This window comes from Carassius carassius, chromosome 48, assembly GCF_963082965.1.
Source record: "Carassius carassius chromosome 48, fCarCar2.1, whole genome shotgun sequence".
Lineage (NCBI taxonomy): Eukaryota > Metazoa > Chordata > Actinopteri > Cypriniformes > Cyprinidae > Carassius > Carassius carassius.
Window position 1 is genome coordinate 8,057,521 of NC_081802.1, and position 27,845 is coordinate 8,085,365.

General features: G+C 36.0%; 5 protein-coding genes and 1 long non-coding RNA gene across 9 annotated transcripts in view; 4 read left to right on the forward strand and 2 right to left on the reverse strand.

Annotated features, from left to right (window-relative positions):
• Positions 1-1,934, forward strand: part of dbt (dihydrolipoamide branched chain transacylase E2) — a 7,223-nt gene extending 5,289 nt beyond the window's left edge. For both annotated transcript variants that reach the window (XM_059543324.1, XM_059543325.1), the window contains exons 9-11: positions 1-72; positions 176-247; positions 1,001-1,934. The exon at positions 1-72 is cut by the window's left edge and continues 120 nt beyond it. In XM_059543324.1, coding sequence (XP_059399307.1) covers positions 1-72; positions 176-247; positions 1,001-1,168 — 312 coding nt within the window. In that variant the 3' untranslated portion in view covers positions 1,169-1,934. The remainder of the gene's footprint in view (positions 73-175; positions 248-1,000) is intronic.
• A 149-nt stretch (positions 1,935-2,083) lies between these two features.
• Positions 2,084-3,916, forward strand: LOC132131298 (dynein light chain Tctex-type 5-A). Its single transcript, XM_059543329.1, has 2 exons — positions 2,084-2,175; positions 2,988-3,916. The coding sequence occupies exons 1-2, from the start codon at positions 2,170-2,172 to the stop codon at positions 3,516-3,518; spliced, it is 537 nt and encodes a 178-aa protein (XP_059399312.1). The 5' UTR covers positions 2,084-2,169; the 3' UTR covers positions 3,519-3,916.
• A 118-nt stretch (positions 3,917-4,034) lies between these two features.
• lrrc39 (leucine rich repeat containing 39) lies at positions 4,035-7,719 on the forward strand. The gene is made up of 9 exons (XM_059543327.1): positions 4,035-4,231; positions 4,391-4,560; positions 5,031-5,136; positions 6,203-6,359; positions 6,445-6,581; positions 6,682-6,827; positions 6,930-7,082; positions 7,284-7,426; positions 7,581-7,719. Exons 2-9 carry the CDS (start codon positions 4,433-4,435, stop codon positions 7,649-7,651), a joined length of 1,041 nt encoding a protein of 346 aa, XP_059399310.1. The 5' UTR covers positions 4,035-4,231; positions 4,391-4,432; the 3' UTR covers positions 7,652-7,719.
• Positions 5,968-7,235, reverse strand: LOC132131299 (uncharacterized). Its single transcript, XR_009428867.1, has 2 exons — positions 7,174-7,235; positions 5,968-7,141 (listed from the first exon to the last, which is right to left on the reverse strand). It is a non-coding gene; the product is annotated as an uncharacterized LOC132131299 (long non-coding RNA).
• Positions 7,477-10,849, reverse strand: trmt13 (tRNA methyltransferase 13 homolog). Its single transcript, XM_059543326.1, has 11 exons — positions 10,654-10,849; positions 10,463-10,515; positions 9,820-9,886; positions 9,628-9,687; positions 9,470-9,539; positions 9,251-9,357; positions 8,999-9,166; positions 8,826-8,898; positions 8,652-8,726; positions 8,169-8,574; positions 7,477-8,093 (listed from the first exon to the last, which is right to left on the reverse strand). The coding sequence occupies exons 1-11, from the start codon at positions 10,786-10,788 to the stop codon at positions 7,889-7,891; spliced, it is 1,419 nt and encodes a 472-aa protein (XP_059399309.1). The 5' UTR covers positions 10,789-10,849; the 3' UTR covers positions 7,477-7,888.
• osbpl1a (oxysterol binding protein-like 1A) lies at positions 10,813-27,845 on the forward strand. 3 transcript variants are annotated; one of them, XM_059543322.1, is made up of 29 exons: positions 10,814-11,323; positions 12,875-13,000; positions 13,086-13,171; positions 13,292-13,366; positions 14,496-14,607; positions 14,708-14,793; positions 14,884-15,028; positions 15,295-15,362; positions 15,518-15,562; positions 15,641-15,714; positions 16,374-16,437; positions 16,528-16,629; positions 16,712-16,834; positions 17,675-17,756; positions 17,856-17,962; positions 18,301-18,463; positions 19,785-19,977; positions 21,301-21,376; positions 21,493-21,627; positions 21,825-21,922; positions 22,389-22,571; positions 22,781-22,888; positions 22,975-23,064; positions 23,160-23,286; positions 23,405-23,512; positions 24,142-24,265; positions 24,389-24,479; positions 26,561-26,581; positions 27,291-27,845. In XM_059543322.1, exons 2-29 carry the CDS (start codon positions 12,877-12,879, stop codon positions 27,391-27,393), a joined length of 2,913 nt encoding a protein of 970 aa, XP_059399305.1. In that variant the 5' UTR covers positions 10,814-11,323; positions 12,875-12,876; the 3' UTR covers positions 27,394-27,845. The 3 variants fall into 3 exon arrangements, 2 of the variants coding, with proteins under 2 accessions (XP_059399305.1, XP_059399306.1); XR_009428866.1 differs by lacking the exon at positions 27,291-27,845 and having other exon boundaries at positions 10,813-11,323; positions 23,405-23,571; XM_059543323.1 differs by lacking the exon at positions 26,561-26,581 and having other exon boundaries at positions 10,815-11,323.

A 27,845-nucleotide genomic window follows, 5' to 3' on the forward strand; every position in this document is an offset into this window, starting at 1 on the left:
TTGGGAGCGGCAGGGCAGTTGGGGACCGCCGATCTCACGGGAGGAACGTTCACGCTCTCAAACATTGGATCGGTAAGTTAAGAACTGCAGGACGAACTTTGCTTGCTCTTGTCATGTAGTGCTAACTGTGTAGCTACACAAGGAAATTACATAGCATTAACGTTGTTGTTGACAGATTGGAGGAACCTATGCAAAGCCGGTCATATTACCACCTGAGGTTGCCATTGGTGCTCTTGGAAAGATCCAGGTAAAATTTTGCAATAAAATTCCAGTTTACTAATAGTTTGCACTGTGTAGTGTGTGAAATGAGAATTGGCATGTATGTCGGAAAACATATTTTGGTTTGTTCCGATATTGGCGGACCAGTTTGCTGGATTCATACTATTTCCTATACTAGCATTGTAATATATTTTCCTAGTTTTTAGATGTTTGTAAATTGAGATTCACCGTTGATTCCTTTGAAATAGATTTTTTTTATTATACATTTTGTCTACAGCTCTTTTCCAAAACACAGCGAGTTCCCTATGTAGGCAACATTTTGTACATATGTAGGAAAAACAAGCGCTCTCCAATACAAAGGCGTAAACTAAGTTACGTAGAATCACATATTTGTTTAGCCAATCCCATAATGCTTTGGAACAAGGGTAGTGTAAAAAAATAAATAAATACAAAATGGACGACAAAGCCAATATGACGAATTTACATAATTATTTACTCGGTAAGATATTAGAATAGTCACTGTACTTAATGTTGCTCTGTATTTGTCTGCGTTGTGTTTACGCATACTAAATTATTCCTGAGTTAGCTTAGCAACATGCTAACGCTAAACTCAGTTGGAATCAGTTCCAAACAGTGCAAGTTTTATGACCCACTGATTTGCTGCAGATATTTATCTTTCAAAATCAGCGAGGTTCTGTTTCAGTTAGTATGCTGCCTACGCAGGCATCAAAGCAGCACACTAGTTATTAGAACACAGCCTAATTTTTTGCATTCTCCACAGGTGCTGCCACGGTTCAACCACAAGGGCGAGGTAGTGAAAGCACACATCATGAATGTGAGCTGGTCTGCCGACCACCGGATCATTGACGGAGCAACCATGTGTCGTTTCTCCAACCTGTGGATATCGTACCTGGAAAACCCCGCTTCCATGGTCCTGGATCTGAAGTAGAAAGCACACTTCCTCCAAGCATATCTAGACATATCTAGAGTCCGTTTCCCGACACTAAAGAATATTTTCGTTACTGGGGCTCTGAGCTATTTGAGCCATTAGTTTCCAAAGAACATTTCCACAACGTCATAAAGCTAATAACTGGTGTTTTGTTGTTTTTCTTCTTAATTCTGTTCTCTTGTTGCCTTACTGACATTAGACGTTACATCTACCAGAACTTATTGTGAATTGTTAAATGTTAGACAATATGAACTCGATGTAGCAATATATATATAAAAAAAAACGTACCTGTGTTTTTGTATATAAACTTTCTAAATACTGTAAAATCTCTGATGGTGTTGCACAAGGGTTTTTAAAATCAGTGATATTTGTTAGTGGACAACATTTAGAAATAGTCTGGGTTCATCTTGTGAAATTGTCAAAAAAGAAAATAAAAAAAGAAATTATATTTTGTATAAAGAAATATTATTATTACTTTTTAAAACAATTAAAACAATTTCCTTGAAGCAAAATATAATTTCTTTTTTCTTCAGTGCTGCTTTTCTTTCCGCTCCAGTGTTTTTAAAACAAAATGGAAATGTGATTCAAACTGGCTGTGGGGAATGTGTACTGATGCTTCCTCTCATCTTCTCTGGTGTGATGATTCTTGTTGGAGCATAATGTTCTGCCACTCATGAATAATGGGAGTTTCCTTGTGGGATTGTTGTGTGATTGTGTGAATTACGAAGGAAAGTGTTTTAATAAATCGTACACTTGAGGAACAGTTTCTCAGCAGCAAGCAGTGTTACTATTCCATCTCAAAACACGGTTGAACTCCAGGAGCCGGAAGGAATACCGCTGGTAAATATGATAAGATTTATGATTTTTAGACAAGTCAAACAGAGCTTCAGCAGGGGGAGGAGCTTGTGTCGCATTCTCCGCTTAGATTTCAAAGCCTGGTGCCTCTATCCCTTGAACACAAACTAAAAGAAGTTTAGCTAAGCATCTGTTACAGAAAGAACATGCAGGTAAGACTTTCTCACATAACAGGATTAATTGTATTCTAGGTTTACTATAAAACTAAAACTGTTCAAATAATTTAAATGTAAATTGGTTAATGGTTTAAAGTTTAGTGCAACTGAGTTAGAAAAACTTGATTTAATCTTGATAATGGATTGTAAACAATGAATATTAAACACAATGCCAAATTTCAAAATCTTGATTTAAATTAACAGAATATTTGCAAATTCAAAATAAATCTTGATATGACATTATTCCTCATTATTGTAATTTAACGATAATCTAACATTGAGTTTTTTAACAATAAAATTAACTATAAAAACCTGTTTAATCTGTAATATGCATGTTTGGGTTCAGTTATATTTATTTATTTTTTTAATTAGCATTTATATTATGTATAAAAAAATTTATAAATAAATGTTGTTCTTTTTTAGCCTTCTACTCAAAGGGAAAAAATGTATCACAGGTTCTATAAAAATATTAACTGTTTTCAACATTGATAAAAATAAGAAATATTTCTTGAGCATCAAATCAGCATATTATAATGATTTCTGAAGGATCGTGATCCTGAAGGCTGGAATAATGATGCTGAAAATTCAGCTTGGCATCAGGAATAATTTACGTTTTTAAATGTATTACAATAGAAAACAGTTATTTAAATTGTAATATCTTACAATATTGCTGTTTTTATTGTATTTATAATCAAATTAATGGTAAGCATAAGGTAAAAAGTAGTTGACTGTAACATACATGCTACATATATACCTTTTCATTGGATAAATGACAGTAACAATTATATTTATGTATCTAATTAAACAAGAAAGAGGAGAAACAGTCGAAGGGACCCCAAGAGAAAAGTAAAAGCACCATAAGATGGAAAATGTCCAAGGAAGACCCTCAAAGAAAGAGCAGGACATCATCACAGATCCCCATCCCAAGGAGATTCAGCTTTACCCAGACGAAGAAGGAACCGAGAGGCCAAAAGTTACCAGACCGAGACGAGAAGCTCATTAACTACCAGATCATCCCAGAAAGACGCTTCTCCACTGAACGAGCTCATGAAATAATCAAAGACATTGTTGATGAAAGACTGGAGTCTGTCGAGTACAGCTGCTCATGCTCAGGCATCTCCAAAGAACTGTCTGACTGTATAAGGATAGCTATAAAGAAGCTGCTGTATGATCGATATAAGCTGGTCTGTTACGTGGCCATTGGGCAGCTGAAGGATTCTGTGGTGAACTGCTCCAGTAGAGCCATCTGGAGTCCCACTTCAGACACATTCACTGAATACATCTATAAAAACAGATCTTTATTTGCTGTTTGCATTTTGTTTGCAGTCTATAAAGAGTAACATAACTGGGCAACTGGAATTAAAGTACAATTTTATGTAAGGTGACATTATGCACATTAAAGTAGGCTGTTCATTTAAATACTCAAGAATGTGTTAAAATTTTACATGAAAAAAAAAAACAATATAATAAAACATGTTTTACGTGAAAAAGCTATTTCAGTCTTTCTCTACTTCATAATTTCATGTTCAAATCAATGGTATTTGCTATTTCTTTGTAATTAACTGTCAAATTTACGAGTGAAAATTGTTTGTACACCTACTTTTTAAATTCAGTTTATAACATTAAAAATTTTTACTAAAGCAGCCGCCACGATTTACAAATATATATCTAATAGCAATGTTTTGAAACAGTCTTAAGCTTCATTGTTAATCAGGTTAATGTTGCTCTATTCTTAAATGCACGTCTGGTGTGGTTAAGTATACAAAAGTAGACAGCTGCTCTTGTGCCAACTTTAGCATGTGACCACACTATTCAGTGTTGTCTCTGGTTAAATATAGACACTGGCCGGAGTTATGCTTCAAGAGGGAAAATCTGTGACAAACACCGAGGGGATAATTACTTTAAAGCTAATTCTTTCAACACAGGTCACACTTACTAGAATTGTCAGAGGAATTGTGCAGCATTGGTGACTATCTTCTTCATATCAAATGGATGCTAACCTGGTAAAAACATGGTACAAGCGCTGGAAGGACAATATTACCCAATGAGAGTGGTAAGCATTCGCTAATTCAAACTTTCTCAGTTTCTTTAATGTCAATCCCAGCATATGATTTACATAGTAATAATTAAATGTGGCAAGCCATATCAAACCAAAACAACATACAGTGCATGCATATTCCTGGCCATTAAAATGGCTTATCTACTGCCCTAGCATACTGTGTGCGTGAGGTGATATTTGGGGCTCTGTATCATCATGACGGGGGTCACTGTGTGCTGTGGGGCGGTGAACTCTATCAAGGCTTTGTGGGAAACCAGGATAAAGAAAAGCAAAGATGAACTGAAGAAGGAGATAGAGCAGAAAGACAGGAGAGCAGTGGGTAGGTAAGTCCATTACTGTCATATATCCCATGGGAAACATAACTATAATTTTTTTTAAGTAATGGTCCTCAACTGGTGGATCGTGACCTAAAAAAGCATTTCAGGTTACTAAGTGCGAACACTAATCATAAAATCATGTATAGTTGGGATTTATGTTTAAAATACTTTTCAGCATTAAAGTTCAAGAGTCCACTCAAACTCTATGATTCATTTGTTACTTTGTAAAAGCTCGCCAAATTTTAATCAGCATGGAAAGTTGTTTGACATGAGCTTCATCCTTTTAAAAACCATGAACTAAACTAAGCATGGTAAAAAAAAGAAACAAAACATACTGCATCAAATGTTGCCCCTTAATGTCCTAAGTAAAATCTGGATCCTGAAGAACCAGTTGAGAACCACTTCATTTATCCTGAAACCTCCATTAACAGATTTAGTATAAAGAGTTTTTGACTAGTTCAAAATCTTTGGCGTAGGTTGACAGGTGCTTGGGAGGATCGTATCACTTTGGCCAAGCTAAAGGAAAAAGTTGTGACAGAGGAAGGGCGCGTCATCCTGCGTATTGAACAGGAGGAGTGGAAGGTAAAGAATTCTGTGCTTTGGATTTTGTGGTCAGATTCAAATTAGAATCAAAAATCCAGTGCTGTCATCTAGAGAGCAAGGTGCACCATTGACTCATTGACAAATATATAAATAAAGGTCTTATCCCAAAGGGGCGGTGAATGGGCTTGCGCCCAAGTGACCTACACTTGGCACAGGTGACCTCCAGGGTTCCACTCCTGGAGGTTTCCATTCCTGCAGAATTTACCTCCTGAAGATCCTGACTAGTTGTTTCAGGTCGTTTAATCAAGGTTGAACCTATACTTTGAAAGAATGTGGTCCTCTAGCTCCAGAACCGGTTTATTAGCTGGATCAGGTTTAATTAGGGTTACAGCTAAACTCAGGACACTGAGCCTCCAGGAACAGGATTGGATACCTTTGGACTATGATATGGTTTGTGGCAGTACTTAGAGCAAAGGCATCCAATCCTGCTTCTGGAGTTCCTGCAAAAGTTAGCTTCAACCTGCTCAAACACACCTGGCTAGGTATTTAAAGTCATTTTAAAAACCTTGATTGATGGTGTGTTCCAAACGGGATAAAATATATGGCCGCCATATTGAAGGGTCATTTCTAACCGAAGCGCTAAAAACTGGCCACTTCAAAGGGCCCTTCAGAATGAAGGATTTCGAAGGGTACAACACTTGGAAACTTCGGGCTCCCATGATCCTTTGAGCAGATTCTTTGCATGATGACAGCACCTCCATGTGGGGACAGTATGATGACGCAGAAGGGCACTTCAAGAAACAGTTGTTTGGTCCCATAAACCCTTAGAAGCTCTCACTCCAGAGGGTAAACCCTTTGGAGGGATTAGAACATAGGGATGAGCCCTTCCGAATGGTACGCATGGTAAGTGTGCTTAATGGAGGTAGAAGCTGAACTCCACAGAAAGGTGGCCCTCCAGAAACAGGATTGGACACCCCAGACTTCTAAAAGAAAAAGAGCTAGAAAACAATGCTCGTGTATTGCAGATATAGCAGCCTACTGGCTTTAATGATTTTTTTTTTTCCTATCGAGTGTGTGGTTTTCATTCTTTGCACTCTTTTCGCAGACTCTTCCTCCAGCTCTAGTTCAACTCTCCCAGATCCAAGAATGGCAGTTACACCGAATAGGACTTAAAACAATCCCACGGTTCATCTCAAGCTTTGAGAGTCTCATAGTCTTGGACCTGTCTCGCAATTCAGTCACAGAAATTCCCAAAGAAATCGGTCAGTACAAAAACTGGTGTCATTTGTACAAACTTTGACTTTCTTTAGCCAAAGTAACTCTCAGATATGCTCTTATAACTAACAGGCAAACTAACTCGGTTAAGAGAGCTGTTTTTGAGCTATAATAGAGTAAGCTACGTACCAGAAGAACTTGGTTGCTGTGAAAATCTGGAGAAACTGGAACTTTCATTGAACGAAAATCTGGATGAGTTGCCTACTCAGGTATCAATATCATTGAACACATATGTATACACAACATGTTTGGTCGTTAAAACTCTCTATATACCTAATGCCTGTGCTTACTTTAATCTTATTTCCTTAGCTTAGCAATCTAAAGAAGCTGTATCACTTGGACCTCTCCATGAACCAGTTCACCACCATCCCAGATTGTGTGGTCAACCTTCCTTCTCTAGAGTGGCTAGACATGGGCAGCAACAGGTTGGAAAGTTTGCCAGAAGATATTCACAGGTAAAATACTAAATAACAAACAAACAACATCAGCTCATTATTTTCTGTCAACGTAGTACTAAATGAAACAAGATTTTGTATGAACTTTACATCCCAATTTAGAATGGAGAAACTTCACACCTTGTGGCTCCCAAGAAATGAACTAGAGTACCTGCCAGACAATATCAGTCGCATGCAAAGTCTGGACACGCTAGTTCTGAGCAAAAATAAACTACGAGACATTCCTCCACTTATGGAGGGCATGAGTAACCTCAGGTAAGCACTAAACTATTATTCAATTTGTAGTGTCATTGGGGACCAATAAAAAAAAAAATCTTAATGAATACACAATTTTTCTATAAGAAACCCTGTAATCTATATCTTGGAAGAATGCAAATGCTTCTTGGACCGAGTTGCTAAGCACTGGTGCGCATTTTTTTACAAATGATTACGAAGTTTAAAATGCTCATTCTGCAGGTTTGTGAATTTCCGAGACAATCCTTTGACATATGATGTGACGCTTCCTGACTTAAAAGAGGATGCAGATGAAGAAGAGAAGGACAGGGAGATGTTTGGTCGCGAGTTCATGCACTTCTACATCCAAGAGGCCCGGAAAAGAGGTTATGCCGTACTCAATATGTATTGTGTGCAAAATTGGTAGCTGAACTTATTTTTCTATTTTTATTGTAAATTGTTTCATAAATTAATCAAACATGAAATTAAAGCCTTGAGAGCCTCTTAAAGATCAACTTTTGTGTTAAATGTCTCTTGCAGGATCCCAAACTTTCACATCAGTGATAAATGTGACATTGGAAGGTGTGTCAGAGACCGCATCTTCTTTGTGACTTGCATGCTGGCTTCTGTCTTGATCTCCCGGTCCATCATGTCAAGTTTTGTTCCCCCACGTTTTGTGAAGAGCACTTCACGCCTTTTAAACGTCTTGTCTATGCTGTTTGTTGGAGTTGCTGCTTTCTGCTAGTATGTCATAATGTTTGTGGATGAGCTAAAAAAATAAAAATACATAAACATTGATCAAATCAAATGAAGGATATGTGTCCTGCACTTGTGCTAGTTTGTCTTGTTTAAGAAGGCTGTTGAGATTCATCTGTATTCTGATTGGCTGTGGGAACGGCTGTTAGTAACACATTCTCCAATGAAATGTCTCTACTTGTGTAGTATTTCAGGTTGGTTTCAAAGCCTTTTTGCTGAAGGTAATACACTCTGCCATGGTCAATCAGACGCTTACAAAGCCATCCGATCTGTTCCCGATCTTCAACTGACATCAAACTGCAAGGAAAAACGTTAAAAAATCAGATCATGATTTTGATGCAATTTGTATTGGTCAATCAGCAGAAAACTCACCCGTTAAGGGGATCTGGTAAAGTGTCCTCGCATATCTCATGTTCTTCCTCTTCACCTGTTTTATGTTCACTTCGTTTATCTGTTGTCTTGGAGACAATTTTTCTCATCCCACAAGTGGCCCAGCTTGACATGCGCTGAAAAGCAGCAAACTCTTCTGGTCCAAGACCTCTCTTCCTGAAGAAGTCTTTTCCCACGTAGTGTCTCCAGTCACAACGGTGGTGGCAGCAAAGAGCAATGGCCAGTCCTGACACTATGAGCCTTTCACCAGTTTCCCTGCCTTCGGTTGAGGGAACAGGCTTAATAAAATCACCAGCACCCTCATTCTGATGGAGTTTTATGCGCTTTGTTGGAGGTTCATCATCTTTGTCAGAGCAGTTGTGCTCAAATAAACACCGAAGGGCCAGATCTGTGGAGACAAGTCAACAAAACTCAATCTAGTAGTAGTACTGATACCATAATGATGTTTAAGTAATTCTCTTCAACCTGTTGCTGCACCACAGAGGTGCTTCCCAACACCAATAATAGGAAGTCCTTTTTTTCTCAGAAGAGGGACCTTTGCTGAAAGGTACAAAGAAGTTGTTTATTAGGAGATCAAAATAATATAATAAAACAATTAATTTTAGAATATATTAAGACAATTACAACTAGTTTACTCACATAAATCAAGGTGCTGAATATCAACCTGAAGCCTATCAAATGTCGAGCCTGTATTTTTGTGCTTGCCATCTACCTAAAACACATAAAATTGAAATTCAGCCTTACTTTTGAGTAGAAAGAACAATATTTTTCTGAATTTGACGAAAGGATAGCTTTATGCGAATAAACCTCACCTTAAAGCGAGTACTGGACCTTTCCACAAGTAAAAAATTTACATTTTCAGCTGCTTTAAGAGCGATGTGAATCCAGTGGGAGAGTTTTCCTTTCCCTGCTCCAAACTCTATGTAGCATCTGTTTGGGCTGAGCAGTTCTAAAACCTCCATGTTTCCAAGAATTGATGCCTGTGAAACATTTCTTGAAAATGAGGATAAACAAAGACTATTTATATATAGTATGTGTGCTTAAGCAGTTCTGGAGTGCTTTACCTGTTGTTTGAGGTGTTTAAAGGCAGAATCTCCATTCTTTGGGTCACTTAGAGGCTCATGTAAAGCAGCATGTGAGAGGATTTTTTCAATGAGTTTGGTATTTAGTCCTGAGGAAACACGTACAAATTGCTTATACTGGTAATTACATAAAAAAAAAAATGACATAGGCCTAACCAGATTTAATAGTCATGTGATGAAACTCAAGTGACAGTTGGATACCTTTCAGTGCAGTTTTGAGTTTCACAATCAACTTTTCCAGTTCCTCTTTGGATCGCTCAGCAATGGTTATCTGCATTGATGCAACATTATTAATCACATATCTATTACTTAAAGCCATGAAATCTAGATTCGCATACTCTCATAACCAATACAATCACCTCCTCTATAGGTTCATCTTCATTTGCAGAACCTGCATTGATATCCTTCACATAATAAATCTATAAACAAATCAAACATAGCAGCCATTAATAGCAGCCAAGCATTGTGTTATGCCACATGGATTTCATTTTTCTAATGTTATTACAAAGTATTCTTCAGAAATAATTGTAGGTGGAATTATTTATACATACAGGCTTTGGTTTCTCCTTAGAATTGCATTTCTTCAGGTGTTTAGCCAAATTATCTTCAAATACAGTGCTGTTTTTGTCAGGAGAGAAGATTTTTTAATATAAAACATAAAGGTTCAAACTCTACAACTTAGATATGGAACAAAACACTACTTGTTATAAGTTTTAGGACTAATCCAAATTTAACTTTAAAAATAGTTATAAATGATCACTAATGTTCTTAACACAAATGTACAATTCAGTTTATTTCTCTTTATTTAAAAATGTTGAGATTAAATGACCCTTAAAACCACCTCAGACTGAACCTCAATATTTCATATTGACTATATGACAGTAGGATACAGAGGTTAATTTTAAAATACACCTTTTTTAGGTTTTTAAATATGTCCTTAATTTAAAATATTACATATATGTATATCAAAGTCTTTCAAATGCAAAATGATGTAATGACACCAGTCATAATTCATTCACTTCTAGATTTGTCAAGTTTAATATTAATTAATTTATTAAGAAACATTCAAGCCAGATATAACATTTCTGTATCCATGAATCTAAAACTCTGGAATCATTATTGATTCAGTTTGGACTGAACTACTTAAACACTACAGAAACTTTCTCAAACTTGTTAGAAGAGTGAACTTCTTACTGTTTGGGGTCCAGAGGACAGGGTATTCGTTTTTTCTCACTCTCTTCTTCACCCTATATTGAAATGACAATGAATTTTTAGAAAACAATAACTCATTTGATCTATTAATAGGAGTAACTTAAGTTAAGTAGTAGTGCATCCATTCAGGGGTAGCATAACATTGCCATTATAACGTATTTCCATCCACATACAGCGTTTGCATGTTCCCCGCAGAAGGTTTTCCCACTTCCAACAATCATCTTGCAGTATCGTTTCTTTTTTGCTACATAAAAAGCACATCGTCCAGGTAAAGGCGCTGACACGCCGTCTGCCACGAACCCCTCCATGCTGAGGACGTAACTGACTCACTTCCGCAACACATTTCAAAATAAGAGCCATGAACAACAGAGTTGAGGGGAAAAAAATATTTTTGTTTGTTTGTTTGTTTGTTTGTTTGTCTGCCCGTATAATCTTTAACTATTCTAAAACCTATTATTAGTAGTAGTACTAGTAGTAGAAGTTTGCTGTTTACGGTCATCCAAACCGGATGTGCATCGTCATCACGCGTGTTGTCAGTCAGCTGTTTATTTCCATATCGCCTTGTGATGTTAGCGCGCAGTCTGTGTGGAGTTGCACAACAAATTGTAAGATGTTTGTTAAAGATGCTTGTGAAGAACTTTGCACTATTAGCAAAGACTCTCATGTGTGAGTGTTAGTCTCTCAAACGGGGAGAGTGCATCGCATGCTCTGTCAAATCTATGATAAAGCAGTTCTTGGAAATCATTTGTTGAAATAATTTATGTTTTTTTATTGCGGAGTGATCTGCAGCAAGGATGTCAGCGCGTCTCGAACCTCAAGTCATGCTTTAACTTTTAAAAACAGGCAAGTCTTTATATATTTTATAAGTTAGAACTTATGCAAATATATTTATAAGTTATGTTTGACATGTTTAGAGCGGTTTATATATATATATATATATATATATATATATATATATATATATATATATATATATATATATATATATATATATATATACACACACACACACAGTGATTTTTGTAAATCATTTGGATTTTATTATTTGTTTTATTTTGCATTTTATTTTTGACTGCAGCTTATGACCAATAAACCCACATCCTGATGAAGACCTCTGATATTCGCAAGTAAATGGACTAAAAGATTAAATGAATAGAAACTATCTTCGATGCTCTTCAGCTAGTTTTATCGGTTTAACTCTCAGTTCCTGTGAAGTCAATGCTCTGACAGATAGAAAGCAATCAAATGCAGACAGGTTGATCAAGTTGAACAGTCCTGGTGGTGATGTTGTGCTCAGACAAGTTTGTATCAAGGCTTGAGAGGCCAGAAAGTTACATTACAGACAGACGACTCTACTTTGTTATTTACTGCTGAAGTTTATCTTCCATTAACTCTCAAGTCATTTACAACCGTAGAAAAGCACCGCGCTTTCATAACTTTGTGGTGTAACTTAACTATTTCTTTCCAGGAAATGATTGACAGTTCGCTCAAATGTATTTGGTGATAGTGGAAACACTTAAGTGCATGATTTTTAACCTATTTTTATTCACTTAAGTTGTATGTTAGTCTAAGTTTGGCTCTTAAACCTATATATTACATCTTTCTTTTAGCATTCTGACCTACATTCAGCACAAAGAAAGCTTTATGCTTTACCAAACGGTTAATCTGCATACAAAGACTTTTTTTTCCCTGCCTGGTTGCATCAGTGGCCGACATATTAACCCTGTAAAGTCAAAATGCAATGCAATAAAAAGATGATTGAGAGATGAATGAATAAATGTTCTTCAAAAATCGTGATGCATCATTTTTGATCCTCGCATTTTAACCTGATTTATGGATACTCAAGTAAACCGAAGTTGCTTCAGACCCACCGAGTGATCAAATTCGATCTTGAAATGTTGATAAGTTTCTCTTACATTTACGACGTGAAAATCAAAACAGATTTCACAGCATGTATCATGTGCTGAAATGAGTTTATAGAATGGGAATTTTTAGAAAACGCCTTTTACTTGCTTTAAAAAAAGTATGTAGAAGTAGAAGGCATGTAGTTTTATGTTGATAATTTAGGGGCCTTACAAATTTCCATTTCAAATATGATACACTAGGCTTTATAGGGTTAACCTGCTTAGAATTAATTATTGTCTGGTTTTCTTTGGTGCTTTTTCACCAGACCTTTATTATAAGGGCATTTCTGATGATGTCACTAATAGGTTCTGCTCTGTTTATGGCTTTTAAATGTTTTCTTCCAGTCTAAACAAGGAAGTCACATGGCATTTGTTTCAGTCTACATTTATATGTTTCCTGGAATATTACATGGCTTTTAAATACCCTTACACTGTTACTCAAGGCTCTGATTTCCGGTTTTTAATGTTTTGTTTTTAATTGTTCATGAAGTCATGGAGGAGCTGGACCCGGAGGAGCAGTTCCTCAGGGATGCCAGGAACGGGAACCTAGAAGGAATCCAGAAGCTTTTGATGTCCAAGATAAAGGAGGAGGCCAAAATCGACATCAACTGCAAGGGTAGAACACGTCATTAGGTTTCTATTGACAATTCGAATGTTTCCAGACATATTGGAATACTTCTAACAGCATTGCATTGTTTCAGGCAAAAGCAAATCTAATCATGGCTGGACTCCTCTTCATCTGGCCTGCTACTTTGGGCACAAAGATGTTGTTGAGACCTTACTGAAGGTATTGAACATCTCCGCCTTTTATATTCTCATATATGTGTGCACTGGTATGTTTCCAAGTAGAATTAGCGCTTGTTTTTTTTTAAAATGTCTAATTGTTGCTCATCTGTGCTTCTTACAGAATGGAGCAGATGCCAATTTGCCAAATAATGTCGGAGACACACCTCTCCATAAAGCAGCATTCACCGGGAGAAAAGTGTGTTTTACTGTCATACATGTTCATGCAATGAGATATTAGCTTTTGATAGACTGATAATCAGTTTGACTAATATAAAAAAAAAAAGAAATGCAACCAACAATGATATTAAAGGAACATTTGTTTCCTGAATGGATTTGATAATTGTAAATGTTTTTTACAGGTAAGTAATGTTTTAAATTTGCAACCTCGGAAATCACAAATCAACTTATAATTTAAAACAAATCAACATATAATTAACAACAGTAAATCAAAATTAGAAATGTTGCTTTGGCACCCTATCTGCCATGTGCCTTAAACTGCTTTATTTAACTTTATTTTAATTTGTATTATATGTCTTTTTTTACATGCCCTTATTGTATAGTTGTATATTATATTTTATATTTGATCTAGATTTTTACTACTGTACTCTACATGTGGAAGAATTGACTTGAGAGATATATATATATATATATATATATATATATATATATATATATACACACACGTTTTTATTTAATATAATGTTTGTTTTATGTCAAGTAATACAGTACATCGGTTAGTGGTATCAGAGTCATAAAAGGCATTTTTGGGCAATCTAGAAGTGCTACACTGTTGAGTGTGTACAGCCTTAAAGGGATATTCCACCCTAAAATAAAAATGCAGTCATTGATCATTGTCTTCAGAACACAATTGAAGATATTTTGGATGAAAACCGAGAGGCTTGTGACGGTCCCATAGGCTGCCAAATAAATTACACTGTCAAGGTCCAGAAAAGTATGAAAGACGTCGTCAGAATAGTCCATCTGCCATCAGTGGTTCAACCATAACGTTATGAAGCGACGAGAATACTTTTTGTATGCGAAGAAAACAACAACAGTTCGTCTCCTCTATGTCTCTCCACATCACCATAGCGCCGTTTTGGAAAACATCCGCTGAACGCAATCTGCATACATTATAACATTATAATCATCCAAAATATCTTAAATTATTTTCTGAAGACGAACAAAGCTTTTACGGGTTTGGAACGACATGGGGGTAAGTGATTAATGACAAAATTCCCTTTATATCCCTTTAAATCCCTGATATAGTAACTACTCACCTGAATGTCAATACTGATTGGATACTGAATGCTGGTTTTGTGGTTTAGGAGGTTGTAATGTTGCTTCTTCAGTATGACGCTTGCGCTTCTGTCATCAATGGCATGGCCCAGATACCTAAAGACATTACCCAGAGTGCAGAGATTAAAAGCATGTTGGAGGGTAAGCGTGCTGAAAGTGCATGGAATCGTACTGAACTTATTTTGGATAAAGTCCGCAGAATGATTACTAAATCACTACCATTCAATTTTTGACCTTCTAGCTGCTGAGCGGACTGAAGAGAGGAAACTAGAGGAGCAGCTGCTGGAGGCGGCGCGGGAAGGAGCCTTATCTACCCTCACAAGACTGGTAACCTTGCTAACTACTTTGCAGAACTTGTTGTTGTCACTAAACCTCTTTGAGCAGTTGTAAGGTCTGATCTTCTTGTTCCTCGTGTAGCTAAACATGAAGAAACCCCCAAACATAAGCTGTACAGACTTGTTGGGCAACACGCCGCTGCACTGCGCCGCTTACAGAGGCCAGAAACAGTGCGCCGTCAAGCTCCTTCAGCACAAGGCCAACCCCAACATCAAGAACAAAATCGGTAGTGAGCTGCTCCTTATAGTAGCGTCGCTTTTCAAAGCATTCAACACTGCTGTGTTTGTCGCCAAGTCAATATTTTTGCAATTTGATGTTGTTTTCGTTGTTGTAGTTTCGTTACGGTCATAGTGGTATTTTTACTATTTTAGCACACCTACAAATTTATATATAACAATGCATATATTTTTTTGTTGATTGACCTCTGACTTTTTGTGGTTGCCTGATACATGTTGATTAATTTTTGCATTTTTGTTTCTCATTTGTTTTTAGATCAGACTGTTTTTGATTTGGCTAACGATGCAGAAATGAAGCAGATCATTACAGGAAATGTTATGAAAGTAGGTTCAATTAATTGGACAGTTCAAACACATGTATTTCAAAAATACGTTTTCCATCACCATATCATAACACTGATGTTTTGACACTTATTTTTGATAGGTGTAGGTTTTTTTTGTGAATTTGGTTTAATTGTTATGACACTTTCATCCTGTAGGGGATGACGCGACATGTTAAAATGTTTGAGGGGCCTCTTTGGAAGGTATGCTTTATCAAAATCTATAACTATAGTAGACAGATTTGGAATATTTTTAAATTTCCTTTTCTATTTTTATTTCAGAGCTCAAGGTTTTTTGGCTGGCGCTCCTACTGGGTAGTTCTTCAGGACGGAGTCTTGTCATGGTACCCTAAACAGTGAGTATCTGCCTCTATTCCCCAAATGTGATGCTATAATAATTGAAATATATGTATAATAAATAATAGAATGTAATGATAGTAAAATTACTGGAATTAAAGACTTATTTTGCAAAATGTACAGAGATAAATGCTGTAAAAAAAAAAAAAAAAAAAGTTCATATTTGAAGAAAATAAATACGGTAAAATTGTAAATTTACAAAAAAATTTAACTACAATGCAATGTTAAGAGAATTGCTTAAAGACTTATTTTGCAAAAGCTACAAAATTTGTTTTAAAATCGTTTTTAGCTCATAATGTGTATATATACAGTATATAGTATCATAATATATAATAAAATATGACAGTAAAATTTCTGAAATTAAAGACTAATTTAGTAAAATTTGAAGAAAGAAATATTTGAAAACTGACATTTTTATTGTAAAGTTTAATTTTTTTTAAACCATCAAGGTTATAATAGATATTACAATGTAATGATAAATAAATAGCTAAAATTAAAGCCTTATTTTGCAAAATTTGAAAAGAAAAAAAAACATTGTTTTGTAACTCATCAAGGTCATAATATATAAAACTTTTTAATGAAAGGAAAATTACCCCCCAAAATAATGTTTCAAAATAAATATTTGAAAAGGTTTTTTTTTTTTTTTTAACTCATCAAGGTCAGATGCAGATTCAAACACTCACCGGCAAGGTTGCAAACCGCTAACACAAGCGCAGAGCATGGTAAGATTCATTTGATGGACAAAATGCTGATTCATGTTTTGTGGGATAGTTAACAGGATTTCCCAAACTGCTTTTCTTTCTAACTTTCAGATTAAAGCGAAAGATAACTGCTATTTCACAGTCAGATGCTTTGACAACACTGTTCACCATTTCAAAGTGTCACAGAAGAACGACCCCGAATCTACCAGAAAAGTGAGATTTCTTTCAGCTCTGTGGTTAGATTAGACTGGAGTGTGTGGCATATGTGTGTATGAATGTGTGTGTTATTTTTCAGAGGTGGCTTGAGGCCATAGAGGAACATTCAGCCTTTAGCACTCATTACTGCTCACAGGACCCAGAGAGCGAGGAAGAGGAAGACAACGTTGTGTCTGTACATGAGCTTTCTGACTCCCTTCAGGTGAGAATTTACATCGGCATCTTAATTTATTAATGAAACCGTTTCTTGACAGTCACATCAGCTGACAGAATGCACATGGCCGCTCTTCCTTCCTCTTCTATGAGGATACATAGCTGTTCATCATGTGACATGATCTTTCAGCAGAATCTTTCAGTATGATTCACAGAAACAATTACAAGATAAATACTGGCTGATTAAAAAAAATATTTGTGTATATACAACTTTTAAATATATACTACAAACATTTTATAATAACATACAAAGAGGTTATCTAATGCTAAAGTTAAAACGAATAAAAATAAATACATAGGTTTAAATTATTCATTTTATTTTGTTGTTTGGATCATGTGACAATGTTATATGAGCTGAAAAGAGTTTTATTGTTTACATAAATGATTACGAAGATGAATTCTGGCAGTAAAAATTAAACAAAATTTTTTTAGCTAGGAAAGAATATTTTTAGGACATTAAAGTATTATATATAATATACAATATACAATATATGTATATATATATATATATATATAGTGCACTATAATACTATATACCATAAATACACTGCATAATTTAATTAATAATATTATTTGCAGAAAATTATAGAGCTGCTGTCTACATTAGTACATGATAATTAATAAATTAACTTTTGTGCCATAAAAATGAACTATAAATAGACCGTTTATCTCATGTTCATATATTTCTGCAGTTCAAAGAAAAATGAGCTCTGACTTCCCTTTTCGCTCTAACCGCGGGAAGTGGTAAAGTTGACTAACCCTGACCCTTTCTTACAGTCTTAACATTTCTCTTTCATAATATCCATCTTGTTCCTCTTTTGTGTGACAGCGGGCCGAGGCTTGCCATCAGAAACTGGAGAAGGAGGTGTTGGCTCTCCTGTCTATGGTGAAAGAAGATGGCCTGGCAGAACGTAAGATTTTGAGTCATCCGCTGCCTCTGATTGGCTGAAACCACATATACAGACCAGTTTTTTTTTTTAAAGCCGCAGTGCATTTTTATATTCTTGCAGGACTCCCTGCAGCTGTTATTCAGAAGCTGAAGGAGGTCTGTGAAGCCTCCAGTGAAACCTGCTCCTCACTGCACCAGTGTCTAGGGCTTTTTTCCAAACAGGAAGGAGTATGTACCTATTTCATTGCACATCCATTGCTATAAAGCTATTATTAAAGCGCCTACTTAAAAACAGAGCCTTGGCACAGTGGTTAATTCATGTGTTCGTGATTCATTTGAGCCTTGGTACTCACTTGGACTACACAGGATTGAATTCTGCCACAACATGATTGTCCCTCAAAAATTTGATGTCCCTATTCCCTATATTTGTCAAATAAAGCCCCCAAAATACCTTTTTAAAAAAGACAAAACAACAGGTAGAATCATTGTTAATGGTCCCAAATACACTGAAAGTATAAAACATGTCTTTATATAATGAATTTTAAAGTGTGCCTGTGTTTTTCCAGGCACGCAGTTTGAAACTGGAGCAGGAGCTGGAGAAGAATAAGATCCTGTCGGAGGCTCTGCAGACGCTGGCCACTGAACATCATGAGCTGGAGCAGTCGGTGGTTAAAGGCTCGTCGCCCCGCAGCGTCCTCAGCGAAGACGAGTTCCACGACGCTCTGTCGGGTTCGTAAGCTTGAGAGTAACACAGCCAACCCTGCAAACACTTCAGCTCAAACGTTTGGGGTCGGTTTTTGAAAGACATGACTACTTTTATTTATCAAGGGTGTATTAAATCGATCAAAAGTGACAGTAAAGACATTGATAATGTTAAAAAAGGATTTGTATTTCAATTCAAATCTGTCATTTTTAACCTTCTATTCCTCAAACAATCCTGAAAAAAGTAATTTTTCACAAAATTATTAAGCAAGACAACTGTTTTCAACATTAGTAATAAGAAATGTTGATTGAGCAGCAAATCGGCATATTAGAATAATTTAATTTCTGAAGGATCATGTGACACTGAAGACTGGAGTAATGATGCTAAAAAAATCAGCTTTGCGTCAGAAATAAATTACTTTTTAAAATATTTTCATGTAGAAAATAGTTATTTTGAATTGTAATTATATTTGACAGTTTTATTGTTTTTACTATATTTTTGACCAGATAAATGAGCATTAGAGAGATGCCCCACACTTTTTGAATAATTACATTTTTATTTACATGTGGCCTTTTGCCTTTTTAATTGTGCAGATATAGCTGTAGAGAGTGAAGGGATATAATTTAAATGTAATCCGATATAAGTTGAGAACATTTTTTATTTGTAGCATTTGCATCATAAAATATGCAAATTTCTGGACCATTTTCCCTACTGAATAAATTAAAAATTAAATTTAAATGTATGCATTTAGCAGACGCTTTTATCCAAAGCGACTTACAGTGCATTCAGACTATCAATTTTTCTATCAATACTATCAATATCATGTGTTCCCGGGGAATCGAACCCCCAACCTTGCGCTTGATTTCGCAGTGCTCTACCAATTGAGCTACAGGAACCAGAATAAACAGTAGAGTGACAGAAAATGTACAGAATGTAATCAGAAAACTACTTAGACTGATTTCAAACCTCATAAGCACTAAGGCTCAACAATGTCACCTTTGTAAAAGAAAGTTTTTTGAGTTTTCAGGCTAAGTTGATAAATGCATAGATTGAATATTTTCATGTGATATCCATGGTGTCCGATATAATCACACACCATGAGTCCATGTGAAACTTGTCAGCCATATCAGAGCCTGCAGTGGAAATACTGTTACAGTAACAAGGAAATCTTCAGATTGAGCTTCATAAGTATGTGGCACCTTTCTTAGGGACGTGTCCTGTCACTTCCGACTGTGTGATTCCATTAAACGCCACCCGATCCCCTGCTCAGGTTTCCTCCGAGAGCCCATCGCCGTCAGTCGCTCATTGTGCGTCTAAGCCATGTCTGTTTGTGTTCGGTTGCCGCAGATTCAGACTGTGAGCCTGTGCTGAGCAGTTGTGAAACAGCTACCCATTCGTACGAAGACGGAGAGGACTTCAATACCGAGCTCTTCTGCAGCATCTCAAGTCATCTCAGTGGCAGGATGTCCCGGGAAGACCGTCGTGGAGAGGAAGAGGATGACGATGAGGTTGCAAGTGTTAACGGAGTGAAGAAATACAGGTGGGAATGCCTAAAATGCAAACTACAAACTATTTTGTACCGGATATTTCTTGCATAACAACATTAACTAAATATAAATATTTTTTTTTTAAACAAGAAAGTTAAAAGCGCAAAGCATCTGGAAATTCCCAGTGGGTTTTAAATAAAAAACAAACTTGTACAATTAAACATACAAGTGTATAAATCATTTTTGTCTCAGACGTAACATTCAACCCAGTTTGTTTTTCAGTGTCACTTTGTTGTTATTTGTCTAGTTTCTTAGACGCAACTTCTCTGTTTTGTTTTGGTTTGTATCTCATGGTAAATAATTTAGCGAGCCGAGGCCAGAAGAGGCGCACTCATAATGAAATGGTAAAAGATTGATGAGGTAGCTGAGTTTAATGCTGTAATTTGAACTTTTAAGGCTCGGCATGTTGATTGACAGCCCATTGACTTATAGTTGACTGACTTCACAGCAGATCACGGAGTTATCTTTATTTACTGGATAACTCTGTATTATAATATTGTATTTAGAAAATGCAGGTTCATGGCATAAAATATAATAAAAAATGGGTTTATGTGTATATATACACACACACAATTTTTTTTTTAAATATAATTTATTTACATAATTTTTTTATTATTTATATATATGCTGATCACAGAGACTTATTTTTATTGGACATCTGGGTAACTATTTTATCAAATTATATTAAAAAAAATACAACATGTATATAATACATGAATATAATGTTGTATTTTATAATTGTTTAAAATATATTTTTTATTTTCTTAAAATATATAATAAAATAATTTAGTGTACAGTATTTTATTGTTATATACATTTCATAAATATGAAAAAAATTACTTAAAATGTTAAATTATTTTGCATTACGTACATTGTTTATATCAGCAAGCTGAATATATAATTTTATAAAAAAAAAAATATATATATATATATATATATATCCTTTTATTGTTTGAATATTAATACTTTATAACAAGCAGAAAAAGCAACAATTAACAACACCACATCTTATGTTTATATTCAGCAGGTACAGTATAAAAAGAGCAGGTTTCTGTGTATCTTGAGCACTTTGAAACTGATCGGGACACTGGCCCTGTTTTGCTGAATAAGATATAAAGCCTCTGTTACCTGTCAGATAACACTAGTCTAGACGTGTTCCGTCTGCATGACAACAGCAGAAACGGTTAACATGGAAACAGCTAACTACTATTTTTATATATATATAAAAATATATTAGTGGTTTCTTAATCTAAACAGACATTTTTCAGAAGCTGACAAGGCACAACTCAAGTTACTAACCTTTAATTATTCCACAGGACAAGTTTACCAGCGCCCATGTTCTCCAGAAATGACTTCAGCATCTGGAGCATACTGAGGAAGTGCATTGGGATGGTGAGCTTTTTACTATTGTGTAACCTTTCACTTGCACTTTTACTTTAAGACAGTGTCTTTTTCAATCAAAACACTTAAGCGCCATATCCATATGATTGATTTCATCTCTCTTTTAGGAGCTGTCTAAGATCACCATGCCTGTTATTTTTAATGAGCCGCTGAGCTTTCTACAAAGATTAACAGAATATATGGAGCACACGTACCTCATCCATCAGGCTAATGCTTCAGACAACTCTATTGAGAGAATGAAGGTAAAAAAAAAACAATGTACCTGAAGTATCTGAACACACCAGCGAAACCCTTCACATGCCAAATAACAATGAAATATGGCCAATTAATCTGCTAACTCTCACATTTTCTGACCTGAAATAATAGTTGAATTTGGTTAATTAAATGAATTATTTTTTATTAGATATTAAGTCTAATAAAAAAGGTGCTTTCTATCAAGTGTGTGGCCGCGTTTGCCGTATCAGCTGTGGCGTCTCAGTGGGAAAGGACGGGGAAACCCTTCAACCCCCTGCTAGGAGAAACTTACGAGTTAGTCAGGTGAGAAATCCCAACCCTATCTGAATGCTAATTTGTTAGCATTCAGGTGCAGTCCCATTTTTTGATGTTTGGTTATTGTTTGCGGGTGAAATCCAGTCATTTCAATAGTAATTCAGCCGAAGGTGAAAGAGTTCCCCACACAGATTTCGCAACCGATTCAGTCATGCATGTTGACAACAGATGCTCGCTTTTCAAAGTGACTTCTGTGTAAGTTGTGCTTCATACAGTGTTACACTATTGACAATGGACGGGTGAAATTTTGCTAATGTGACCACACCTTTAATGTAAATTTAATGTTTTAATTTTCATTTGTTAGCATTTGCGTTAGCATTATCGTTAACATTGCAAGTGTGACTTTTGTTAATTTGATAGCATTAGCATAAATTCGCACTTATCGTGTGAATATCAATACATCAATGTGTTGTGCTCTTGGGCTTAGTTACTATGTTTTTTCCTCAACCTTCAGGGATGATCTTGGTTTCCGGCTGATATCAGAACAAGTGAGCCACCATCCTCCCGTCAGCGCCTTCCACGCAGAGGGTTTGCAGAAGGACTTTGTGTTTCATGGCTCCATCTACCCCAAACTCAAGTTCTGGGGCAAAAGCGTGGAGGCCGAACCTAAGGGCATCATCACTCTAGAACTTCCCAAGTAAGCTTCTGCTCTCTGTGCGATGGCACTTTACTAATATCCGCACATTGTTTAGTGAGGTTTCGATGTTCATACATTTTTCGTAAATGTAGAATAAAGTCTATGATGAACGTTATTGATGAATCATGATTTATCAACATGTTTGTACACAGATTTTGTGTGTATTCCATTTGTTTGAGACTCATTGTCAAATAATAAACTCGTTGCAGGCATAATGAGGCATACACATGGACGAACCCCACGTGCTGTGTCCACAACATCATCGTTGGACAGCTGTGGATCGAACAGTACGGCAGTGTGGAGGTTATCAACCACAGGTGTCAACAAGCATCTGTAAATGTATTAGTTCTGCTTTAACTTAAACTTTACTCATGTGGCCCTATTGACTGATATTTGCCAACAGAACTGGTGAAAAATGCTGTCTGAGTTTCAAACCGTGTGGGCTGTTTGGGAAGGAATTACATAAGGTTGAAGGCTACATCCTGGACAAGAGGTCAGCTGTTTGGAGAGTTTAACTTATGCATGTTAAATATTCCCGCCATGGCCACATTGCTATTTTACATTGATTATTTGTGTATTTCCATGCAGCAAAAAGAAAGTGTACAATCTTTATGGGAAATGGACGGAATGCATGTACATAGTTGACCCAGCTTCATTTGAAACTCACAGGAAGAATGATAAGAAAGCGTCAGAAGACAAGAAAAGCAGTAAACAGGTTATTCTAAAAGTTTTCAACCAACATAAGTCAAGATACCCATCAGTTACAACGCTGATAGGTTTAAATGAGAGGGATATACTGTATGGTTTATAACGGTTTGCTTGGTGTTTCTCAGACATCAGACGCAGAAGAAACACCTCAGCTAGGTGGAGATTCACTAGAGGTTATCCCAGGAAGTCAGTTGCTCTGGAGAATAGCACCTAGACCAGAAAACTCTGCCCAGGTCCGTTCCAGTTTAGTTGAAGCTCTGGGAAACCTTGTCCCAGAAAAATCTGGGTTACGGTGAGGCACTTGCAATGGAAGTGAATGGCACTTCAAAATAATCAGTTTCAATTTTATAGCAACAAGACCTTAACAATGTGAGAGTTTGCATGATTTTAAACTAAAAAAAGTACTATTTTTGTGTACATTTTTCAACTTTGGCATCATGACATCACCGTAAACCCTAAAATGACTAATGTTAGTTAGGAAAATTTAATACAGCTCAAATAATACAGAAGTTTTAATGGAAGAATTTGTAAAAGTTAAAATTATCACGATTTCAGTACACATGCCACAACACATTAGCAGAATAGGTGTTTACAGGATTAAAAAAAAAAATCTTATATATCTTTTATGTGTAAAATAAAAAATGTATGGTTAATTTTATAAATTGTATGCTGCAAAAATTGCCTCATTGTAAGTGTATCACCGTGACCTCCACTTTTGTTTTTAAAGAAAACAAGGGATGATTGGATTTTTTTTTTTTTGTGGTTAACCAAATATGCCAAAAGTGCTATCGATTTGTTCATCCTTTGAAATCTAACTGAATTTTCCACTTATCTGTAATATGGTTTTATATGCATAAAACAGATGTACAACTTCACTACATTCGCAATGCAGCTCAATGAGCTGGACAAAGAGATTGAAGCGGTCATCCCAAAAACTGACAGCAGACTGAGGCCTGACATTCGAGCCATGGAGAACGGAGATATTGGTGTGTGTTTGTTTCCATAATGGTGATATTTCTAAGTCATACTTTATATCCTTTGAACCTACCACAAATGAGCTGCATTTAAATATTCGGAGGTTGAATAACTTTCTGTTTTGAACATCTTAGACCTGGCCAGCGAGGAGAAGAAGAGATTGGAGGAGAAACAGAGGGCGGCACGTAAGAACCGCTCTAAGTCGGATGATGATTGGAAGATGAGGTGCAGAAATATTTCATATTTTCACATTTTGCGGGTTTGCGGGTTTCAAAAAGTTACTACAGTTTAGGGATGGGCGATATGGACTTAAAACTATATCACAATATTTTCTGGTATTTATTGGGATAATGATATCGATGATTATTCATATGCCTCCAATGAGAGACAAAATAACCCTGTTTCTTTAGATAGGTATTCTCTTTACTGTACATGTAAATGTAATGTCGGTTTCATTCATACTGGAAGCCAGAGGGTGCCCTTGCGCATAAACTAAAATAATAACATAATTGAACTGATGGTGTTCCAGGAAATCCCTAATATGGACAAAGGCTTCCAGCTATCACCATAGATGAGAAAAAAAGAAGACCAAAATGCTTAAACTGATCAAACATGAGGACAATAAACACACAACGGTTTATTTGTATTCTTCAATCCATAATGGGTATTTTTATAAGAATAAAGCATATTTATATATGCATATTTTTATTCTCAATTTCACGCCTGCCTTCCGCCATGTCACTCCGCACAGTCAACCACAGAAATATATCAACAACTAGGGTCCATAAGTACGGTGCCCGTAAGGTGACTTGTTCGGTTTACTTAGTTTTGTCGTGGCCACGAGATGCTATGTTGAGGGAACAACATCCATTTCTCGTGGCCACGACTTCTTATGTTGAGGGAACGACATGTTTTTCTCATGGCCACGAGTTTAATGCATAAACAAACCTGCGTGACCATAGCAACCCGGGACTATCAGAGATGGATTCATTAATATTTTATTTTGAATTAAGAAATTACTATATTATTTATACATATAAAATGTATGCATTTACATTTTATGCATTTAATGTTAATGTCAAGCATTTACAGTACGCTATTATTTACAAAAGTATTCAGAATTTTAAGTAAATAGATAGAAATTGAAGAAAAAAAAATGAATATAAACGAAATGAAAAAATATAGCTAATAATAATAATGTACACATATTACGGGGGAAAGACTATCAGTTAATGGACTTACAAGATCATAGGATGGATAAAAATGTTTTTATATTTTATTATGCACTTTATGTAATATTTATTTATGATAAACTTCATTGGAATGCTGACAATCACATGTAATACAGCCCGGTAGCCAAAGCATATGGTTAATATAATAATTACTTAATTCAAGATAAAAAATGAATGAATCCATCTCTGATAATCCCGGGCTGCTATGGTCCCGCAGGTTTGTTTACGCATTAAACTCATGGCCACGAGAAAAACATGTCGTTCCCTCAACATAGCATCTCGAGGCCACGACATAAGGATGTCGTTACCTCAACAAAATGATCTCGTGGCCACGACATAATATGACGTTCCCACGAGTTAATATGACGTTCCCACAAATTAATATCTCGTGGCCACGACAAAACTATGTAAACTGAACAAGTCACCTTACAGGCACTGTACATAAGACCATAGGGTGTCCCATTAGTCATTTTAGCTTTCAGAAGGGTGCTCGCGAGCGCCCCGTTTGCAACTACTATGCGCCCTTTACACGCACTTCTGCTGAGTCCGCGGCAGACTTCTACCCAACACTCAAAGCGGCATTATGTCACTAAAGTGAGGGTTTAGGTTGCGATTTGGGAAATGGTCTAGGTTTTATCATCATTATCATGCAAAGACTAATTATTATTGTGGGGAGAATTAATACCGGTATATCGCAAATGGTAAGATATCGCCCATCCCTACTATAGTTATTGTTCATAATAAATAAATATGGGATCTCCTTCAAACAGTGCTTTTCAAAATCATTCATTTTGTTTTTTGATGAACATGTTGTAAAATAGCAGTAAAAAATTACTGTAGTAACTAAGAAGTGCATGTAACACTTTTTGTGATATTAGGGTTTGCTTGTGACTAACTGAATTTATTAGACCACTTTCATTCATAGCTTAACGGTATCTACTTAAGTAACTCATTGATGTTTAACGGCACTCTTAGTCCTGGTTCACTAGACACTGTCCTTTGCATTTAACCCCATTTCCCCCTTCATTTCTTCTGCCATTATCATCTGTCCTCTGACTTTGCTGCGGTGAGCAGAAACATCAGCTCTGGCCCCAGGTTTGATGCTTGCTTTGTTGCTCCGTCTTCTGCATTCAACTGTTTCACTCCATAATCGTAATTTAATTGCCTTAAGCGACTGGGATCTATCCACAGTCTGTTATTATAGCACAAGACAGGATGTTTGTGGTAGAACAGCATGCGTAACAATAGTCCCATACACAATGATAGTAAAACATTTGTTTTTTGTATAAGGGTTCACCATTGTGAGCTTTCAAAGACTATTTAAATTCAAAATTAGTGATCATTTATTATGGAAAACAACTAGAGAACTTTTAATACTAGAATTACACTAAATGTATACATGGTATATAGTGTAATAGTGTTATCTACAGTGTTTTTGTCATATTTAAATGAAACTTCACACCAAAGGAATGAGTTTTTTTATTTATTTTTTATGTCCCCCCCTTAGACAATCTATTTTTAATGTGGAATAAGATGGTGTAAACAGAGCTATCTGGCCTTCTACTGCAAGAGCAGGGTGAAACTTTACACCTGGTTTAAGTGTTACAGCCAAATGCTCCACCGAATCTATTGAACAAAGAACGAGACGATTCTAATGGGGGTCAATGAAACTTTTTTCACGCATGTTTGGCTGTTGAGTTGACTGACCCCAAGCGACTCAATGTGACAAAACTAGAACAATCCCATTATAATCCGTGTTATTACGTGTTTGCTAAACTGAGCCTTTTCTCGTTGCCTGAAACAGGTGGTTTCATCAAGGTCCAAATCCACACAACGGCTCTCAGGACTGGCTGTTCTCCAATGGTTACTGGGACCGTGATTATTCCCAATTACCAGACATCTACTGACCTACAGGAATTGTAAATTGTATAGTCAAGACTACCTATAATGTCACTATAAAACTGCACCCTGTGCTGGTTTGCCAGTTGAACATTTCAGATATCATAAATAATACACTGTTTCAAGAAAGAACTTTATTTAAGCTCACTAAAATGCATATGTAATAATCAAAGGTTTTAGAAACTACAGATTGTGACACATCATGAAGATGATAATCACAAGTTGGGTTTATATAGTAATGTCAGTGTACTGTTATAGCAATAATGTTTCTGTTTTAGTCTTATGAAAAATGTCTTATGAATTTTTTTTTTTAAGATTTGTTAACTATGGTAGATTTTGGGTGTCCCCCAAGGCTCAATTCTGAGTCTGTTTTGTTTTCAGTTCATAAGCTTAAAAATTAACTTAGCATTTCTTGAGTTGGAAAATTCCCACTGCGTTGAGTGTGGAATGTGGTATAAAA